At 37.2% G+C, this 21,529-nt stretch overlaps 1 protein-coding gene across 1 annotated transcript in view; it reads left to right on the top strand.

The window, feature by feature from the left end:
* Positions 1-1,390: 1,390 nt before the first annotated feature.
* WASHC4 (WASH complex subunit 4) overlaps positions 1,391-21,529 on the top strand; it is a 47,915-nt gene continuing 27,776 nt past the window's right edge. The window contains exons 1-14 of the mRNA XM_060245580.1: positions 1,391-1,540; positions 6,041-6,180; positions 8,063-8,116; positions 8,264-8,329; positions 8,489-8,534; positions 11,199-11,266; positions 12,509-12,591; positions 14,711-14,753; positions 14,994-15,097; positions 16,598-16,718; positions 18,188-18,311; positions 18,424-18,551; positions 19,623-19,783; positions 21,180-21,306. Coding sequence (XP_060101563.1) covers positions 1,480-1,540; positions 6,041-6,180; positions 8,063-8,116; positions 8,264-8,329; positions 8,489-8,534; positions 11,199-11,266; positions 12,509-12,591; positions 14,711-14,753; positions 14,994-15,097; positions 16,598-16,718; positions 18,188-18,311; positions 18,424-18,551; positions 19,623-19,783; positions 21,180-21,306 — 1,326 coding nt within the window. The 5' untranslated portion in view covers positions 1,391-1,479. The remainder of the gene's footprint in view (positions 1,541-6,040; positions 6,181-8,062; positions 8,117-8,263; positions 8,330-8,488; positions 8,535-11,198; positions 11,267-12,508; positions 12,592-14,710; positions 14,754-14,993; positions 15,098-16,597; positions 16,719-18,187; positions 18,312-18,423; positions 18,552-19,622; positions 19,784-21,179; positions 21,307-21,529) is intronic.

Here is a 21,529-nt window from a genome sequence, read left to right as displayed (position 1 = left end):
TGGATTTTTAGTTTTGAAAAAAGATGTGGAAGGTAGAAACGACAGCAGAATTGGAGGAAAACAACCACATAAATAAGAACAGCTCTTTATAACATACTTTTCCTTGTATACAAAATCAATATATTTGAAAAGCAATACATGTGGCAAAGCTTGTTGTATCTAGAGTACATGCAACATGTTAGTATATGCAGCCATTAATGGCTTCAAAGGTCCAAAAATAATTATAAGTTACAAAATCATAAGTATACATCCACAAGGTCCACAAGTCTAATAACATCAACTTGATCACTTGAACTTGAAAACAAGCATCCGGTGTCCTTCCTGTTTCAATAAGAATCTTCCTCAGATCTCATAACAAGTCAGTGTACTATCAGTGCCTGTGTCACCATAGCCTACAATCAGCCAAACAAGTGATTACCTTAAGTATTTTCAAGGTCAGTTATATCCAAACCTAATTAAGAGAATCACCACTCCACAATATGAATAAGAAACAAAACCTTTGTTTTTTTATTTTTGTTGTTGTTGTTGGCAAAGATTCTAGTTAGAACATGTGCAAACTTGGCCACTACACAAGTCTACTCACAACTCTAGTTCCAGATAATTGAATAAATTGCACAATACCGTTCCCAATACTGATTCTTATGGGACCCCCACTGCTTAATTCTCTCAATTGTGAGAACTGTCCATTGATTCCTCCTCTTTGCTTCCTGTCACTTAGCCAGTTTTTAATTCATAAGAGAGAGGGTCTTCTTATCCCATAACTGCTAAATTTACTCCAGAGTCCTTGGTGAGATACCTTGTCAAAAGCCTTCTGAAAGTCCCTGTATATAATGTCTACCAGGTCATCTACATGCTTGTTTACTTTCTCAAAGAAGTCCAAATGGTTGGTGAGGCAAGACAATTGTATCTTTGATTACAGTTTCTACTAATTTCCCTTAAGGAGCAAAATATTTGTGTTGGACACAACCTAACAAATATGGATATTTTAAAGTTTTATTTATGTGCAAATATATGTGTTTTACTGAAAACCAGTTCCAACAAATTTAGAGAAGCTGTATATAAATACTGTCTGTAACCCAAGCAGCGTTTATTTTTAGCTGTCCCAGAACCCTATTGTCTCTGAAGGTGCTGAGACTCTGACAGATTGCTCTGTCACAATCCACAGCAATCCTTGAGGGTGATGATGGCCGAAATCTCACGGCGATTAAACCAGTTTAAGGTTGCACCACAGACGCGTAGCACTGCCGGCTACGCTTTTATTTCCCTCAGATTTGGCTATCATCACTTTGCCCAGAGGGTGTCATTGTTGAGCGCCCCTTCGCTCGCCGCCGAAACGCCGCTGCTTCCCGACTCCGCTCCATCCAGATCAAGAGACTACATTTCCCAGCGTGCCTCGCGGGCGTGGCAGGAAGTCCCGTGTCTGCGAGGCGAGGGGCAGCGATTGCTACTCCTGGCGTCGCTGCCGGGTTCGGGTCTGTCATGGCGCTTGAGACCCTCTCTCCGGACTGGGAGTTCGATCGCGTCGATGACGGTTCTCAGAGTAAGAGCGGGAAAAGAAAGAGGCGGGGAGCGCGCGCGCCCTTCTGTAAGGGAACTGAGATGGGCATGGTGGGGGCGGGGGAGGTGTTGTTAGCCGGCTGAGTCTGACAGTTTGAGGGGAGTCGCTTAGCCTGACCCGGTCCTGTGGAATGGGACCGCCTGACTCGTTCCTTCCTCCTTGATAGCTTCTCTCTCTCGACTCCTCTTCCGTCGAGGGAGGCCTTTCGCCTGTCCACATAGCCTGAGGGGAGTCTGAGGGCCACAGGGCTCTTGCCGTCCCTCAGCGCTCTTCAGCCATTCTTTCAGTCAAGGTGGCTGAAGGGTAAAAAGGGTGCTTTTGAAGATCATGTCTGTCTCTTTTGCCCGCCTTCATCCCCTTCAAAAAAATTACATACAGTTCAAATACATACAACAAACCCGTCCACCAATTCCCGCCGCAAAAGCTTAACAAGAACCATCTTCCTGAAACGGAATAAAACAGGAGTCTAGTGGCACCGTAAAGACTAACAACATTTACTCCTTGTAATAATAACTGTTTTTAGTCTTTAAAACACCACTCGACTGCTGTTTTGTTTTGCCTGCTGCTGCTACAGACGAACATGGTTATCTATACGGAATTATCCTCAAACGGACTCTAAAGTGGTAGTTGCTATTGCAAAAAAAAAAAAAAGAGAGAGCACCCTCCTCAGTGCCTTTTGGCAACTTTGTTCCTTATGTTGTTCAAGACACTTGCATATGGGTTGACCTGTTAGTCTGTAGCAGCAAAACTAACTGCAGCGAAGCTTGGAGTCTTGAGGCACATTTTAGACTAATAATTTATCTTCATTAGATGCATGAAATGTATATCTGTAAGAATGATACATTTATATTAACAACAGAAAGGTGGAGAAAGATGTTGAGAGACTGGTTTAAATTCAAGTCAACAGAGCCAATCTGCTTAGAGCAAGTGAAGACCATTTTCAACTCTTGTTCTATAGGCAAAGTAGGGTTAGTTTAAAAGTTAGGGAAGTGTTAAGAGGAAACAAGACTCCCTTGTGAGTTATGAGTCTACAGGAAGAAAGCACTATAGAAATGTCTTATGAACAGATTCTATCAGTTAGCAAAGATGGCCCCTGTTTTGAATAATCACAATTTATTTTTTCCATGTTCCAGTTTTTCCAAATGAATGGTGTTAGATGAAGTGCAATACCTATTTTGATCTGGGCAATAGTTAATATGTTTGTAATTCTCTCAATTTTGTCTTTTTGTACAATATCTTCAAAATAATTGCATCTGTTTCTGGATTAGTTTATTTGGGATAACTGTTTGTCTGATTTCATAATCAGATGTGGTAATGCAAGTTGTTGTTTCTCCTACAATTATGCAATGGAAATGATGTTTTAAGAACCATTCCTTTAAACACTGTTTTTCAACCGCTATGATTGTGAGGGATTAAGAAGAAGAAGATGAAGATATTGGACTTATATCCTGCCCTCCACTCTAAAGAGTCTCAGAGCAGCTCACAATCTCCTTTACCTTCCTCCCCCACAACAAACACCCTGTGAGGTGGGTGGGGCTGGAGAGGGCTCTCACAGCAGCTGCCCTTTCAAGGACAACCTCTGCCAGAGCTATGGCTGACCCAAGGCCATGCTAGCAGGTGCAAGTGGAGGAGTGGGGAATCAAACCCGGTTCTCCCAGATAAGAGTCCGCACACTTAACCACTACACCAAACTGGCTCTCCAGTTAAATCAAGGGTGGCCAAACTGCAGCTCGGCAGCCACATGTGGCTCTTTCACATATATTGATTGTGTGGCTCTCAAGCCCCTACTGCCTTGTCATCTGGCTTGGAGTAGGCATTTCTCTCTTTGAACCACTTCTCCAAGCCAAGTCAGCTGGCGGCTTGGAGAACTCATTTAAATGTAAAGTTGTTTTCTTTCCACATCTCCTTCTTTCCTTCCCTCCAACATCTGACATTCATGTTTTGCAGCTCTCAAACATCTGATGTTTATTCTCTATGGCTCTTACATTAAGCAAGTTTGGCCACCCCGGGTTAAAGGTTTTTAAATACAGAATCTCTAGTACATTTCTTATGAATAGAATGGGGGTACTGTATATTAGTACAGGAACAAGGGAGTGGTGAGTTCTGATTTAATTTGGAAGGAAAACACCAACCACTTAATGTATACCTGTATGCAAGATTGCTGATGCCACTGAGATGCCCACCTGGGTACACTTTATCTACTCTTTTGCTCACAGCAGTGTTCAGTAATGATAGCTCTCCCTCATCCTTTCACTGCACTTTTGTGGGGGGGAGTGGGGTTCAGATCTGTTCTTAGTGATTGTGACCTTGGCAGCAGGGAAGTGGTGGCTAGTCCAGATGAGTGCAGAATGAAAAAGTGGGGTCTTTAATATGTGCCAAGAAGTTAGTAATAAAATATGCCATTTGGATTCAAATAGATCTTATTTTGAATGTCCCATAAGAAAACCATCTCTTTTTGTGCCACCGGTCCATCATCTGGCTGTGACAGTGTTGGGACAGAGCACAGTGCCACTAAATATCTTCCCTCCCCTCCATATTAGACTTCCTTCCTTTCTTTCTCTCAAGCATTCTTTCTGTTAATTGTTTCCTTCCCCTTGGTGTTCCTATGTGACTTTGTGTCCGTTAACAATCTTCTTAGAACAATTCAATCTCTTCCACTTGTGCTTTCATGACCATTTCAAATGTAACTTTCTGTGGCAATGGCTTCGTTGTATCAAATATTAATCCTTATATAAAATGTTCATGGAGACATTCTACACAGTTAAACAGAGTGCAGATGTATGTCCCACTGTTTGCAAATTGTGGAATAACTTGTCAGATGGAATACTTTACACAATGATTATTACAAATATTTCATGAACTATCAATTTTGCACAGTAGTAATTTGAATCATTAGTTCTTGAGAGAACAGGTTAACTTTTTCATCTTTATGCTCTGCATGTCTGCTAATTTTGACATGTGTCGCAGAGAAGCTTAAAGTAGCATATCACTTCCCCAAATTCAATTCTGTAAATTCAAGCTAATATGAGCTGCTAATAATAATATAATTATGATATAGCAATAACAAAAATGTGAAACTGAGAAAATACTGATGAGGCAATGTTCTTTTCAAATCATTTTGCAGATTGCCTAACTAGGTACAGTTCCTACTCAGTCTAAAATGAAAGCAGTCTGTGTCAAGCTGGTTAAAACAGTAGGCTTTCGAAGTTATTTGCAGATATAGATGTTTAGTAATGGGAAATAAGAATCCAGCTGTATCATTCTAAGAGTCGATCTAGTCCAGCATACTTTTTACAACAGGGGCTAGCGAGAACCAAAGACAGAGTGACAGCAAGAACTCACTCAGTATTTGCCTGTAGTATCTGGAATTCAGAAGCATTTTGCCACCAATTAGGTGGATTTGGTATAGATCCATTGCCCATAAATTCCTCTACTCCCTTTTTAAAATTACCTGTGTTAGTTGTCATCAACAAATTCTGTGACTTATCTACAAGAAGAAATATTTTATTGTGTCATGATTCTACTGCTAATCAGTTTTATTGAGCGATCCTCCATTTATAAAATTACCTTTTTCATGTCTCTCCATCTTCTAAACTGAACAATTCGAAATCCTTCAGACTTTTCTTGGTTTCCTGCAGGATCTCTTTGTAATCATTAGCACTATATTGGCTATGTTTCCAGCCTTATAGAATGGAGCCTAATTTTAGTAACAAGTATTTTTTTTAGAGGGCTGAAAATTTCACATATGAGTTATGCATAAGAACATAAAAGAAGCCATGTTGGATCAGGCCAGTGGCCCATCCAGTCCAACACTCTATGTCACACAGTGACCACATGTTAATCACCCTTTGGGTGAAGAAGTACTTCCTTTTATCTGTTTTAACCTGACTGCTCAGCAATTTCATCAAATGCCCACGAGTTCTTGTATTGTGAAAAAGGGAGAAAAGTACTTCTTTCTCTACTTTCTCCATCCCATGCATTATCTTCAATATATGCATTCTGCTTATATTGACGTAACAGGGAGGGCTTCTGTTTGTAACTTTCAATTTGATGTGATCAAAATTAGTTTGGATTTGACAAACATACATTAAAATATTTCAGTAGAGAGAATAGGTCTTGTATAATTTCCATTGTATATTAGTCAAGAGAGGCAAAAAATATAGGAATGGTGAATATTTATATTATCTGTTTATAGACAATGATATTTTACCATCTGAAAGGTTTTATGATATGCTGTATTTTGTCTTGTTTGAAAAGCTATAGAATATGTGAAAAAACTTAAGGACCAAATGATCAGCTGTGTTCTGTTTTGGGCCAATAGGTCAGTTGTTGGGAGGTGAATTTGCATAACACAACATTGTAAAGTACAGATCATTCTCCTTTGTTAGAGTAAAATTTGCTTTGTAAGAAAAAAAGAGAGAGTAGTCTAGTGGTTTTCTACTAGTAATCTGCTGTAATGAAAATAATACTGTTTATTTTTAGAAATCCATGCTGAAGTGCAGTTGAAGAATTATGGGAAATTCCTTGAGGCATACACTTCTCAACTGAAGAGAATTGAAGATGCACTGGATGACTCTGTGGGAGATGTTTGGGACTTTAATCTTGATCCCATTGAATTAAACGTATGCTTGTGTTTAATGTGCATATATGTTTTTACATTTAATTCTGTTGAGTTACTAGTGTACATTTGGGAATCTGTTGATTTAGTGCTTCATACAGTAGCATACATGTAAATGCCGCTGATAGGAATAGGACTTCTGTGCAACTGTGCACAAAGTTGCAGTCCAAAAATCTAGCACTGTACATCTTTCAGAAGAAACTTGCACAATCTAGAGCAAACATTTGGTAAGAGGTAGGAATAAGCTGGCATTGTATTTGGTGGATGTACAGATCTTTACATTTGTTTATTTATGACATATTGTATTGCTCTTTTCAAGATCAAAGCAGTTCATATTTGCAAAATTTATACCTTGACTTTCTGACGTCATCAGGGCTGTTAAGGTGGTTATATACATAATAAAAACACATCTTAAAATAATTTAAAAACAAAATTAAAATACACATGCATAAAAGCAATAGTTAAACAGGGCAGGAAGGAGGGGTCACTGAGGGAACAGCAGATAAAATCAAAAGATGGCAACAGAAGGGGACAGATGAATCTCTTAAGGCAAAGAGTTTCAGAGTTTAAGTGTCATGACTGTGAAGGCTCTCTCCTGGGCAGGGGCACTGAAAGAATGGCCTTGGAAGATGATCATAGCGGTCAGGTATATTCATAAGGGAGTAGGCAGTCCTTCAGATATGATGGTTCAAAGCAGTGCAGGGCTTTAAAAGTCAACACTGGCACCTTGAATTACACAGATCAGGAGTCACTGTAGAAACTATGATATGGTCCTTACGACCCACTCTAGTTAATGTCCTGTCTGCAGCATTTGTAGTGGCTGAAGTTTTCAAGTACAGTCTCACATAGAGTTCATTGTAGTAATATTTTTTTCTTTTATACTTTAAAGTATTGTAAAATACTTAATTGTAGTATTGTATTGTAAAAATACTAACTGGAGCTTATTCTCTTGGAACACAGAAGTATTTGTGGCCCCTCAGAAACTGAAGGTGGGGCTGGCTCAGTCAGACTCCCAGAATATATGATATGAGGTCTCTGACATGGCTTGGAGGGCGGGGGGGGGGGAGAAGTATCTAGAATAAACAGAAAATGTCATTATGAGAAACTTGTGTGAAGAAAAAAGGTGTTCTTTAAGGCCAAATACTTTCTTCTCCCTCTTAGTTATCATTTTGATCAAAGACTTGTCATTCACTAACTAGTACAGGAGGTCTCACATATAACATTCTAACATGGTATTCTCTCTGGAGCTTATCTTCATAGAGGGATAAGCTTGTTATTACTGTATAGGTAGCATGAAGTGAAAATATTAGAACTTGTTTCTGTTGAAGTGTGATAATTCCATAACCGCCCCATTTTTAATATGAGCCTCTTTAATGCGAATGAGGATCATACATTTGAAGCTTCAGATGGTTACATAAGGCTCATAATTGTGTTTGGTACTTAGGAACATTATTTTAAAATACCTCTAGCTAAGACTGAATTTTAGTGATCCACAGGATCCTCTGAAGGCAAGCAGAATTGCTTCTTTCCAACAGTAATGCCTTGTTATGAACCTAGTGACAAATCATATACAGTCTTTCCCATGTGATTGCCTTCATTTATTAATTTATGTTTATTTATCATTTGTTTTTTGAATGATTTCTCCCAAAAGAAATTGTATGGTTTAAATGTGTTTTCTTTTTGTGTCCATTTTAAAAATATGAGAACAAATAATCTTATAGAAAATTGTCTGCCAGCAACATAAAAAGTTCCCCCTCATGTTATTGCGTTTGAGGAATCAGCTTGGGGAAAAAATGTACCTGTGATGTGATTATTTAGTCTAGTCAGTCATGCACCTGACTTCCCATCTTTCTTAAAAATACGCTCCTGTTTTTGCTTAATTTTAGCTTCTGCCTTATGAACAGTCTTCCTTACTTGAACTCATAAAGACGGAAAACAAGGTAAAGTTCTCAAGTGTCAAATATTCCTTTTAATTCCAGAAACATTGGTAAATGCTATATTGTCAATCTGTTTGAACATATATGAAAAATAAGTTTAATTTTATATGCTGTGCATGTATGAGTCTGTTTTTCTCTTTGATTTACCAGGTTCTAAACAAAGTCATCACTGTGTATGCAGCCCTTTGCTGTGAGATCAAGAAACTAAAATATGAGGTATATTTTTATAACACATGCTTGTAGTTGGCAAAACTACTGTCTAGGCTTTGTAATAGATTCATGTCCTGCAATTTAAATACATAGCCATGTGTTTTCTGCATTAATTCTTTGTAAAGTTATAATTCAAGGGAAATAAATCTCTGCATTTGTTCCTAGGCTGAAACAAAATTTTACAATGGCCTCTTGTTTTATGGAGAAGGAGGTAAGTGCTTCTTTAATTATGCTAATATGTGAAAATTCTGGTATAGCTAATTGATGGTTTATAAATTAAAATTAAGGATAATATTCTATGCATAGTAATGTACTTGAAAAAACCTTTGGTTTTTGCATATACAATATTAAAGTATTTTGTAGAGGTGTTTAATCAGTTGTAAACAAAACAAGTGGCTGTAATAGTGCATAGATTGGCTTCTGCTGTTGAGACTTCAGCAGCATTGTGTACATCAGAGGTATTAAGTTTAGTTTAGTTTATTGGATTTATATCCCACCCTTCCCACTGGAGCAGGATATCATTGTGAGGAGGATTTAAATGATCATGTGTTGGCAAAACCATCTTCACTGAATACTTACATTTTTTGAATTTTTTTTAGTTTGAAACCTGTTGTTGGTAATGAACGTAACAAAAGAAACTGTATGCTGAACTCTTTAGTTTTTATATTTTAAGTAAGCTTAGTGATAATCAATGTGTAGTCAATAAACTGCATGAAAAGCAGTCATGAGCCATTGATTATGTTTTTGAATATTATTTTTTTGGACGAAGGACAAATTTGTAATACTTCTTGTTTAAAAATTTTAATGTACCCTGAAAACAGTGTGTTCATTTTTGAGGGTGCTAGTTATTTTGTTAATGTTTTTAGAAGAATACAGTCAACTGATTAATTTTAAATTGAAAGTCTTTTTAAACAGAAACACTTCACACAGCCTATGAAAAACAGAAATGGATGGTGTAACTTGAATTTCCAATAGCAGCCTGTTCTCTAGCTGTTACTGACCAAACCCGGGAATGGACTGCCACAGTTCTTTTTTTTTAATTTCAACTTTTTTATTATTTCCAAACTAGCATATACAGATAGACTGCCACAGTTCTCACCCTCCTATAGGGTGGAATGGAAAGAAGAGTTGGTGTGAAGATTGTAGTTGGTGATGGGTCTTGGTTGATGCTGACTCTTCAGTGGGAAAAATGCTATTGCCTGTGTTTCTTTTACTTATTATATTCTCATCCTGCCTTTCCTCCTAGAGAGTTTGTAGTTGGCAGAACTGGTTCCAATACTTAGTTGTATATTTATTATCTGCGTACATGGCACATATGTTTCTTTCCTCCTCTGTTTTATCCCTTCACTATTGTCTCCTTGTGAGGCAGGTTATTCTGAGAGACAATGATAGCTCAAGGTCACCCAATGATTTTTTTATGGCGAGTGAGAGTTTGAATCTGGATCTCCTCAGGCTTACACCACCCTGGCTTTCAGTGGTAAAATGTCAGCTACTGCATTGGATCCTTCTGGGCAGTATTGTGGCTAAAGGGCAGGTTTCTGCCTCCCTTCTCACATCTGTAGGATGAATGATATCACACTGTTTTCAGAACAGAACAATCTTTTGTTTAATTCATTTATGCCTTAAGGGACACAGAGGCCATCTGATATCCTCAGACAGCATTTGGCGTAGAAATACAGTATATTCTTATTTGGTCGACAGTACTCAGTGGAGAAATAATTCTCTTAGCTAGGTATTACAGACAGTGCAACATTACTTTAAAATTTGTCATTTTATGGTGCATTTTATTAAAACACATTTTGAAAGATGTAGTGATGTGCTGCCAAAATTGAAACAAGGCACTTCTTTTGATTTTTCTGTCTCATTGGTAGGAAGGAGAGAGCTGTAGCAGCTGCAAGATTCATCCTTTAAAAAAATTGGTTTCTCCCAGTCTATGAATGGACTAAGTAATTTAAAGAGAGCAGGCAAAATTCAGTACTATACAGGGTGACTGCATAACTTGCACTTAGGGAGAGTTTTTGTCAGATGCATTTGCTCCTATCATGGACTGCAGTAATGGAGAAAGTTTAATAGATATCACTTCCATGTTAGTGAATTGCCTGTACTCATGTGCACAGTCAACATGTGATAAGTCCCTGTGTGTTTTATCATTTGAGCATATGATTGGTTTTTTCATGATGTACACAAACAAGAGATATGTCTGCTTGTTATGCCTGATGGTGTACTCATAATGATGGAGTATTTGCAATTTTCTGTGTGAAAATAATACCAATCCAGCAAGTGGTCTTTTGCTCTTCAGCCCATGATAGGAGCAAATGCATTTGACAGAAACTCTCCCTAAGTGCAAGTTAAAATCAAGGATTTTACCAGAGTATACAACTGACTAATATCAAGCAATTATATTTTTATTTACTAATTTATAACTCACCTTTGTCAGTGAGACTCAGGGTGTATTACATGGTGTAAAATGATGTGATTAAATAATACGAGACATCCATTAAACAACACAATTGGACTAGGATTACAAAAACTAGAACTAATTCAAAAAGTATCAGAAATAATATGTCAAACAGTGCAAAAAAAAAGAAATTAAAAAGCAGAAAATACTGCAGTGATAAACAGTGATATAAACTATGATTCAGTTCCCTCTTGTAGCACAGAGCAGAAGTATTTTTTGCCTGGCTGTCCCCCGCCCCCCCCTGGTAGTTTAGGCAGTCTTGGGGATGAGATAGCATTAAAGTTGAAAAGTGTATTCCAGTGAACTTTTAACCAGACTGCATTGGACATGTAAGTCATATGACCCTGGTTATGAGAGTAATTAATACTGGAGACAAGGCATTTCTAACATCAGAACAATTTTCATTTATTTTTCAAGCTTTGGAATCCAGTAAGGTGGAAGGAGATAGTCAAATACAGATGGGAAGATATATCTCATTTTTACAGGTAAAGTGTATCTGTAATATTTATGTATTTCTGCAACTGCTAGTAATATGTTTCACCTGAGCAATGGACTTTCTAATTGTTGCTTGCTGCAAGATAATTACCTTCACTGTCAAGTTTTACTCATATATTTTTTGGCTTTTGCTCATGAAAACTGCTTTCAAATGAGTTGGGGGCAATACTACTACTCTGTATCTTCCTTTACAGAGAAAAAAGCAGCTGGATGTGGGGAATTCTGAGCCCTAAAAGGGTTAACCAGTCCTTTTTTGTTTTTGCTGGTCCTTTTCTCAGATTTTCCTTCAAGGACAAAAGCTATCAGAAACAAAGGACTGACTCAACATGTTTGACCAACACAGAATGAAATCAATTGTTTCAACAAAGCAAAGACATTGAAGCCCTTATTTTTAAAGGGAATATTCAAAGTATTAACAGTTTTATTTCCCAATAATTGCCAGGGGACTTTCACTTGTTTATTCTTAAATGAAAGCAGGATCTGAGTGGCTCAATTTCCTGGGGTTTTTTTTTGTAGAAATTGTGGGTTTTTAAAATCTGGCATAATTTTAGTGGCATGGGATAGTAGATAACTGTCTGCTGTATCATAAGACCTTGTGTGGAGAATTTCCAGATGGCTTAGATTTTTCATTTCCCACTGCTTTACTATTACATCTTTCTAAGGCATTAGTCCATTAGGACTTTCCGGAGGATAGAAAATGTTGACATGTTCAGTCTCTAGGTGGAGTCCTAATTTAGTCAGTTTCCTTCTAGGGATTCAATAAACAGTAAATACTGTTAAGGTACAGCTGTTAACATAACCATTAATGACTGTGTTGTTGGGACTTAACAGTTCCAACTAATTAGTCTCTGGAGATTCTAAACAGATGTGAGATCATTAAGAATTTATAAACAATGTAATTTTTAAAATTACAAGCATTAAACTAGTAACATTAAGGCACTTGATGGTGTTTGGGATTGGGCTCATGTGAGCAGAACACTCTGAAATTTCCCTCATGCTGTCTATGGCTGTATTGAATTTGACTGTATTTTAACATATGGTGTTAAATGTAAACATTCAATCTGATAACTACACTTTAAATAAATAAATAGGATATTTACTTCTGCCTGGGTGACTGCACATTATTTTTCAAGTGAGAAATATTGCCCTATTAATTTCTAAATCTACAGATTAATGTTGTTTTATGAGCAAATGGTCTCCAATATAAAGCTGTGTGAAATTTGTCATTTCAGGAGCTGTCTTGTTTTGTGACACGGTGCTATGAAGTGGTGATGAATGTAGTGCATCAACTGGCTGTTCTTTATACTAGTAACAAGTAAGTACTGAAAGAAATGTTGTCTTTGAATACCAGATGAAAATATAGCAAACTGATGTGCTTCCTAAATTTTGTTCATTTGAGAAGTTGGGAAAATGTGGGAAGGTCTGTGGAATACATATCTAAAATATTGTTTAAACTCATCAATGACTTGGTGTCATACTTTTTTATCTTAATGTCATGTTTTTTCCCAGAAAGATCTTTCCCAGCATTTGCAGCCTGAGAAGCTTCTCTGAGAGATGTCAGGGATTGAGCCTGGTCTTAAAGCATGTACTCTACCACTGAGCCATGGTCACTTGTGCTCACTGAATTGTCTTGTGCCAGTGTAGGTTTCTGGAATCGAATTCCAGTTTGTGTGAACACAGAAGCAACATTTGCTTGACTTGATTTACAAGTTATATTAATTCGGTTGTGGGGATATAGATTGCATTGCCAGTAGTAACGTACTCTCATTCTCAGGACCAAGTGAGAATGTTAATGGATCAATAAGCCCTGTGTGAGGTGTTAATGGAGCAATAAGCCCTGTGACAAATGTGGAAACAGTTTTGGGCATTTTGATTCCAAGTCTGGCATTGAAATTGATAGGTGGATATCTTCTATACATTTGTGCTCATATTTCTAGCCTGCCTTTCCTCCATGTGGGACTCAGTGGCTAAAATGAGATTACAACTGACCACTTAGTGATCATATCAAAAAGTATAGCCAGTCACGGAGCAAGGATGCCACATGATATTATATTGGGAGAGATCCTAGGCTGTGAAGGGCTTTAAAGGTAAGAATCAGCACCTTAATCTCAGATATAAAAAGGCAGCCAACTAAGAATTCTGTAAATAGGTGTGATACGTGAATAATAGTTTGCTCTTGATAATAGTCACTGCATTTTGCTCTAACTGAAATTTCCAAGTTGTCTTCAAGAGGAGGCCCTTGTAGAGCACATGATAAGAGTCTAGCCTTGAGGTTAATGTACCATGTACCCTTGAATAAGGAACCAGTCTCCATAATTGTTGAAGCTGAAACTAACTGCTCTTGGCTGCAGTTCCTATCTAACAAAGCAACCAAGTTTTTGACCGACTCAGAGATAGACTCACAACTTCAAGGGTGTACAACATAAAATTAGTGAAATCCAAACTTTTTGACTGGTCCACATAAAAACAGAATTTCTTGCCGTGTCCACTAAATAAAAAGAGTGATACTGTGTGATATCTTTGTTTTGGGAGATCCATGATCTGCATTAATTTTGGTATATGAATGTTGCCAGATTTTTGAGTGCAGTTTTGGATGTTATATTTTTCTAGTTGATCTTTAAAGTTGGACTTGTGTGATATTAGTGTGAATCAGGCTTATAGTTAGAAATAACTACAAGGGAGATTTTCAGATTTGAAGCTGCTGTGAGTGTTTGCTGCTGGGGGGAAGCCCCTTTTTAAAGTGTAGTATTTAGTCTGGTCAGGGAGCTTGCAATCACTGGGAAATCCCACGATACTGTACAAATGCTAGCTAATGTCAGTCTTCTGCACATAGTTCAAATAGTCTCTTTTCAGTATTCCCTCAGCTCTTTTAGCAGGTGTTAGTTTTCTTCTGGATTTCTTTGTAATAATATTTGGCAGCACAGCAGCATGACTCATTTTTTTCAATGGATGAAGCTGTGTATGTGATCTTTATTTATATCAAGGCATTCACAGCAGTTATTCCAAGGTGCTATATAAACACCATCAGTGACATACAAAGACTATTATTAAATCTAATAGTTATACCAGGCCTGTGCAGTGCTGAACACTATCCACCAGCCAGTTGTTGTGAACTATCAGGGACTTGTTAAAGTTTCTGCTTCTGCTGCCTGCTTGAAACTGCTGAAACAGGGGCTATTGGGCTTCTGGCAGGCACAGTACGTGACCTCTGTGCTGTGCTCAGTTTGATGGGCCACAAGTTGTGTTGAATGAGATGAGGCACATTTTCTGTAATGTTGCAACCCAGTTAAGTGTCTCTAGTTCTCAAATATTGGATGTCTTGCAATTGTGGAATTGTTTTCTCAGTTATTGTCAATTATTGCGATTTACTGAAGAAAGCTAAGCCCCCTCCCTTGATTATGTGATGTAAAATGTAGTATTGATTCATTTTTCAGGAGTACGCCTAAAGTTATAGAAACATCAGGAGTTCATTTTCAGGTGAGAATTATTTGCAGACGCTGATGCACTGTGTCATAAAACTACACAAGCTCTCAGTCTGGAGCTCAAGTTTTGATATCTTGTTCTTCTACTATGGAAATTGTAGTTGTGCCTGTTTCTTTCTTGTAATGAAGAGAACCATACAGGCAATAAGACCTTTTCCTCTCAAAGAAGTGTACTGTATTTAATAATTTTCTTAGGGATCCTAAATCTATGTTGAAATATGTATGTTTCCAACAGGCTATGTATGAGCATCTAGGGGAGCTGCTGACTGTTTTACTAACTTTGGATGAGATAATAGACAATCATACTATGCTGAAAGATCACTGGACCATGTACAAAAGGTGTGTTGGTAAATGAGTTTCTTTTTTAGAAAAATTATAAGCACAAATAGTGCAGTAGCTGCATTGAGGGGACCTAGTCCCCCAAGCTAATATTGTTCCCATACATTTAATTGGGGGCTCACTTAGGATTTTTTGCAGCTTGTGCCCAACAAGTCCCTGAGCTTTAGTATTCATATGCAATTGCACCTTGACCCTATGTGTTTAATCACTGACTTAAATGGGAGAAATGCTAAACTTTTATTGTACAGAAGTAATTATTTCTGCAATGACCCACTGAGGTGAACTGTTTTAAATTTGCTCATGTGTGCAATGAAAGAATGGCCTTGATTTTCTTTCTAGCAGGTATCTGTCTTAAATTAAAATTTATTCAGTATATTTATAATCTGTTTTTCCTCCTGAAGCAGCTCAAAGTGGCTTGCAACAGCAAAAAACAACAACAATATAAACAAACATTTTCTTGGATTGACTAAAATTCAAAATATGGCTCATCTGAAGCCTCTTTATAGTTACCTTCAGGGAGAGAAAGATAAACTTAGCTCAGAGGTTACTCAGCTGCTGATGTCCTGCTGTCAGCAAAATCATTTTTTCTGCCCCCCCCCCCCACAAGCCACGTTAGAAACACTTTATTCTTTGAATAGTATTGGACTAGTTCAAATGTGCTTCACAGGGGTTTGGTTTGTATGGTATGGTAATGTAATGCATGAGTTGGGAGCTTGGGTGTTTTGTATTCCAAGATAAACTTTGAACAAATCAAGGGAGCCATATCTCCTCACCATGCAGTAGTGCTACAAATTGTTGTGACTCTCTGTTCAGCTAGCCCTAAATCTTAAGGATTGCACTGCAGCAAAATTGCTATATAATATTGGCTTCTGAGTAGAGAGCTGTTCATGTAGCCCTGAACCAATGCAGTTACTGCTGAAACAGGTATTTTTACACTGTGTTTCTCAGGGGCAAGGGGAAATAAAGTGAATTTCACACATACATATGCCATTTCAAGGTGTTTATAAAGTGTTAAGGAGTCCTGCCTTAGTTGTTGTGTATTAGAATTTTCTCAGATCTTAGCAATATACGAAGCATAAAAAATCACATCCTTCCTTTCAAAAGAATCAGAGCCCAGAATTGGAGGGTAGGAAATGCTATGGTGCAGATTCCCTGTTCCATATCTACTGTAACCTGCTAGTTATTTGATAAGGTCAATTCTCTCTGTCCCCTGATCTTCCTTTTATTCTTTTTTTCCTTTAAAAATCTTCTCACTTGCCTCAGACATTCTATGAGCAATGCTCAGACCTCACTGAGACCCCCCCCCCCACTTTAAGCATGCAATAATCCCTGCTTCATCTGTATAATTATTTTATTGAGAACTATTAAGTTCACTGTTAGGAAGAATAAAAATTGCCTTGGCAATGATAAATAAATTGCAGCTTCAGGGAGTGCCTAAGGTACAACACATGGGTACGTTGAGTTTGCTTTGAGTGGATTGTCATTATTTTGCTTTGCCAGGTTGTTAAAGTCTGTCCATCACAATCCTTCCAAATTTGGTGTCCAGGAGGATAAGCTGAAGCCATTTGAAAAGCTGCTATTAAAACTGGAAAGCCAGTTATTGGATGGGATGATATTCCAGGTAACATAGTGATTGTGGAGCAACATATTTTCAGTGCAGTTAAAATGTGCAGTGAAGCCCTAAAGAGTGCTTATTTTTGGAAACAATGATGTTTAAATTGGTAATGATTGAATTTTAAATTTTATATTTTTCTTGTTTCTAATATATTCTGCCTTATAGCCTAGCAGCTATCTTAAGTGTGGCCACTGGCTTAGATATTCCAGGTGCTATTAAGAGCAGCTGTTCACCTCTCTCTAAGGGCAGACAGGACTAGTTCTTTAGATTGCACATGGTATGTTCATAAGTCTTACTTAATTTAAGAATGCTGCATGTAGTTGGCTTCCTTGCAGCCGTGGCCATCCCTTCTAAATGTTGAAATTTTTTAGAGTGTATTTCTTATATTTGAGAACCTAATTGATTTTTAGTAGTAGAATAGCATCTGTTCAAGTATTCTGTATTGATGAATACAGAATACATCAATACAAAATAGCTTCTGTTTTCTCATAAACGTTAATAAATGCTCAGAGGCCAGAATTTTTTTTTCTTTGCATACAATAAAAACTTCCATGATATTGATGATCTGTTTCTACAAGTGGCCAAGAGGATTTGAGCTAGAAATACTGGATGTATTTCCCTACTACTTAGCAACCACAGTTTGCAGCAAAAAAATTAGGATCCAAAGGATTAGGCTTCAAACTTATATATTTTAAATGCACCTGTAGGCTGTATGAGTGTTAAGTAAAAGTGTATGTGTGTACTGAAGCAAATCCTTGGTTCATCAAGGTCAGTATAGTCTATTCAGACTGTCAACGACTGACCAGGGTCTCAGGTGGAGGTCTTTTGCATGACCCACTACCTGGTCCTTTTATCTGGAGATGCCATGAATTCAGTCTGGGACCAGAGGCTCTTCCACTGAGCCACAACCCTTCCTCAAGTTGGTGTGGTCTAGAAAGATGTTTTAATTTCCCTGGAGAGCATGCAGTATGTATGGCAGAATTGTTATGAAGTCTCTACCTAGTACATTGATCTGATAAATAACCCAGCACTTTTGTCTTTTTTCATACAAGACATAGTTGGAACATTTTTATAGCTTGTAGTATGTATAAGTAACTAAAGCTATATATTCCTCTATTGTTTTTATAATGAACCCAATTATTTAACATTAACATCAGAATGCTAATTGACATCACTTAATGTTTTTAAACTCCTTTGTAATCCCAGAAATATTTTCTCATTTTTAAAAGTGTTGTCTTGTGAAATCAAATCCCTACTGAAATGAACAAAGAAGCTGAAGCAGTGGTTAACAGCCACTGATTAAATATGGATTCCTTTATAATCAGATACCAAAATTATTTCAATTAAATAAGACCTCCAAACAAGGGAGAACTTGTAAATTCTAAGTTGTACTTATAGTTTGTTTGCACTTACATTGTCAGTAAATTCCACTTTTTACTGATGGTGTCAATTATTCTTCTCTTGTCCTCTTCCAGGCTTGTATAGAACAGCAGTTTGATTGCCTGAATGGTGGAGTGTCAGTGTCGAAGAATAGCGCCTTTGCTGAGGAGTTTGCACATAGTATTCGCACAATTTTTGCAAACGTTGAAGCTAAGCTTGGTAATGCCAGATGGACTATTTTCAGATTGACATTATTGTTTGTGAAAGTTGGTATATTGTTTGTTTGCTGTCATACTTCAAAAATATTCTTTTCTGTGTGTATTTGTACAAGGTGAACCCTCAGAAATTGACCAGAGAGATAAGTACGTAGGAATTTGTGGGCTGTTTGTACTACATTTTCAGATTTTTCGGACGGTAGACAAGAAATTTTACAAATCGTTATTGGACGTATGCAAAAAGGTGACTTTTTTGCTGTTTGTAACTTTCCTCTAAAAATTAAAAACTTCACAGTCAGTGTGAACATAATTTTTATCAATATGTGGCTTAGTTTAGGGCTTTAAGCGTGAGAATGCACTGAATAGAAACATTTAAATTCACTAGCTATTCAGTAATGTCTAATTATTTGGTTTTAAAATATTTATAGCTATTGGTTTACTGTCTGCATTGCTTGAAATTGTTGCAGCTGAAATTTTGCAACTATTCATTAGTTGCGGTGAACAACATGCTACTTTCAGGGTAATACAAAACGTATAATTAGTTACTGCCTTTGATTCAGCCTACAGTAATATTAACAGTCCCATCATTACCATGCTTGTTCAAGTGTAAATCTCATTTATTAAGTGAGAATTAATTTGATACTGAGGATAGCTTCCTAAATGTAATACAGGGAATAATTTATTTTCTATATGTGTTCAATGGAATATGTATTCATGATATGGCAAAGATATGTTTGGTAATTTGCAGGTTACATACTGCCCAGTCCAGAGGTTTAGCAGGTTTAGCACTGGTAGTGCAGGCCTCTTGTCAAGCTCCTTGAGTAGCTGAAGTGACATCCTGTATTATAGAGAAGAGTGGCATAGCATTCTCATACCTGTTCTCAAACCATTTCAACCCCTCTTGGGACAGCTCTTCACTCAAATAAACTGCTCACTAGATTGATGGGTCCTGTTCCACAACTCCTTAGAATGCTGCAGACTATGGCTGGTCCCTTCACTCCACCCAGTCTTAAAACATTTTGTGGTGTTCCTCTGCTACATTCATGCAGCAGAGAATAGACTCAGAAGCAGAGCCTTAAATCTAATGTGAAAAATAAAGTGGGGCTTTATTCCTAAGAAATGTGTTTAGAGTGGTTTATGTATGTATTCCATAGAATATTTAATAGCACTTCAGCAAGGTATAGGACAGTACTACATATCTGGAAATGATTGTGTGTGTTTTGCACTGTGTATTTGAATAGCTCTTTCAAATAAAATCAATAACACTAAGGTGAACTTTTTTTGTCTATCTATATTTTTGTCATTGATGTGACAGGTGCCAGCAATCACACTTACAGCTAATATAATTTGGTTTGGTGATAATTTTCTTATCCAGAAGGTGCCAGCTGCTGCCAAGCTTCTAGACAGGAAAAGCCTTCATGCCATTAAAGCACACAGGGAAAGTTTTCTACAACACAAGGCTCAGTCACTTACCAAGTAGGTTTTAAAGACAGAACTTTTTACCCTGTGGGATTCTTAGTCTGTACATGTTTATAAAAAATGTAAACTGTAAAATATCTAGGCACTGAATACCCAGATCCTTTACACAATCTGTGGAAGAAGCTTCTGTTGAAATAATAATAACAACAACAGTTAAACATGGTTATAATAATAATAGTTAAACATGGTAATTACTACTACTACTATTACTACTACATTATTGTTGCTGCTGTTGTTGCTTGTTTCATTTCTATACTGCCCATAGCCAAAGTTTAGGTTGGTATTTAGATTAAGGTAAACCAATTTATGATTGGATGGCAATCCTTGAAAGGGAAATTAGTTGTGTTTGCCTTTTGTACTTTCGGTGCTCTTTGTGCAATTTTTACATTGTTATTCTAAACCACTTAGGTGGATTTTCAGTTGAAACAAATTCGCTGAGAGTCTGGAAGCCATGTAACCTTGGTCATAATGAAGTATTTTCAAGTGCTTCCTCATGGCAGCTGTCTTCACATATCATATGCTTATTGTCATGTGAATCGGAGGCTTTTCTCAACACCATCCTAGGCTCCTTCTGGAATATTCGTATTGCTTTGTGAAGGCTTTCCATCTTTTATATGTGCATAAATAACCTAGTAATATGAATGTGCACTGTGTTTAGGACTGAGCATTAATTTTCAGTCTGATCATGCATTTGTCACATGCAATCCTAACTGAGATATTAATAGCCTCTCTTAGATTGGCTCAGTTCAGACAATGAATCCTGCAGTGGTTTGTGCTAGTAGTAGTTTAGAAATGAAGTTGTGTTTTAGAGCGACTTTTGTTTTCCCTTCAGTTCTCAGCACTTGGTTTCATGTTCAGTCTGGAGTGGAGTGGTTGTCATAAATATGATCTATCAATTTGGACAAATTCGATGAGGGAAAAATGATGAAGTTGTAGTCTGAAGTCATAGTTCAGCTTCTTCAGTGTCATTTACAATGCAATTAAATTTGTGTAGTAAAGTCTGAAATCCAATTTTCAGTCTTTCAAAGCTGAAATCAAAGTCTAGTCTTTCTAAAGAAATTACAGCTAAAGTTCAGCTTCTCTGTAGAATTTTGCAAATAGATTTTAATTTCTTATGATTAATTGAATTCTCTGTTTTTGTATATACTGAACACACTGATGTATTGTGTTGGTTAGTTTTCATGGTTCCTTGCGATCTTTTCTTTCATAATTTGGATCTCATGACAGACTATACTTGGCATAAATTGCAGAAGCCTACTTCAAACCATGTTTTCTGATTCTGGTTTGGTAGCTCATTGCAAGCCATGGCTTATAAAGTCAGACATTGTGTTCAACCATGATTTGGTGTGATGTCTGATAGAGCTGTTGAGCAATATTACTATTTTCTCTCCAGAGAAATGCAATCATACTATGTGTTTGTGAGCTCATGGATGATGAAAATGGAATCTATTTTGTCAAAGGAACAACGAATGGATAAATTTGCTGAAGATCTCACCAACAGATGCAACATTTTTATACAAGTATGTGTTAGAGTCTAAAATCACATGGTTAGAAAATGCTATTTACTGTATAGCTAGGTGATTTTCAGTTCCTGTTACCTTCGAGAAAACTGATCAGTCCATCTAAATGGTATACGTTGCCTTGTACAATCAAGAGCCATTCCTCTTTTTGTAATTTCAGAGGTAGTTGTGTTGGTCTGCAGTAGTTGTGCTGGTGCAGTAGAATAGCTAGATTCGAGTCCAG

This window comes from Heteronotia binoei, chromosome 8, assembly GCF_032191835.1.
Source record: "Heteronotia binoei isolate CCM8104 ecotype False Entrance Well chromosome 8, APGP_CSIRO_Hbin_v1, whole genome shotgun sequence".
Classification (NCBI taxonomy): domain Eukaryota; kingdom Metazoa; phylum Chordata; class Lepidosauria; order Squamata; family Gekkonidae; genus Heteronotia; species Heteronotia binoei.
This window is presented reverse-complemented; position numbering and strand designations above follow the sequence as displayed.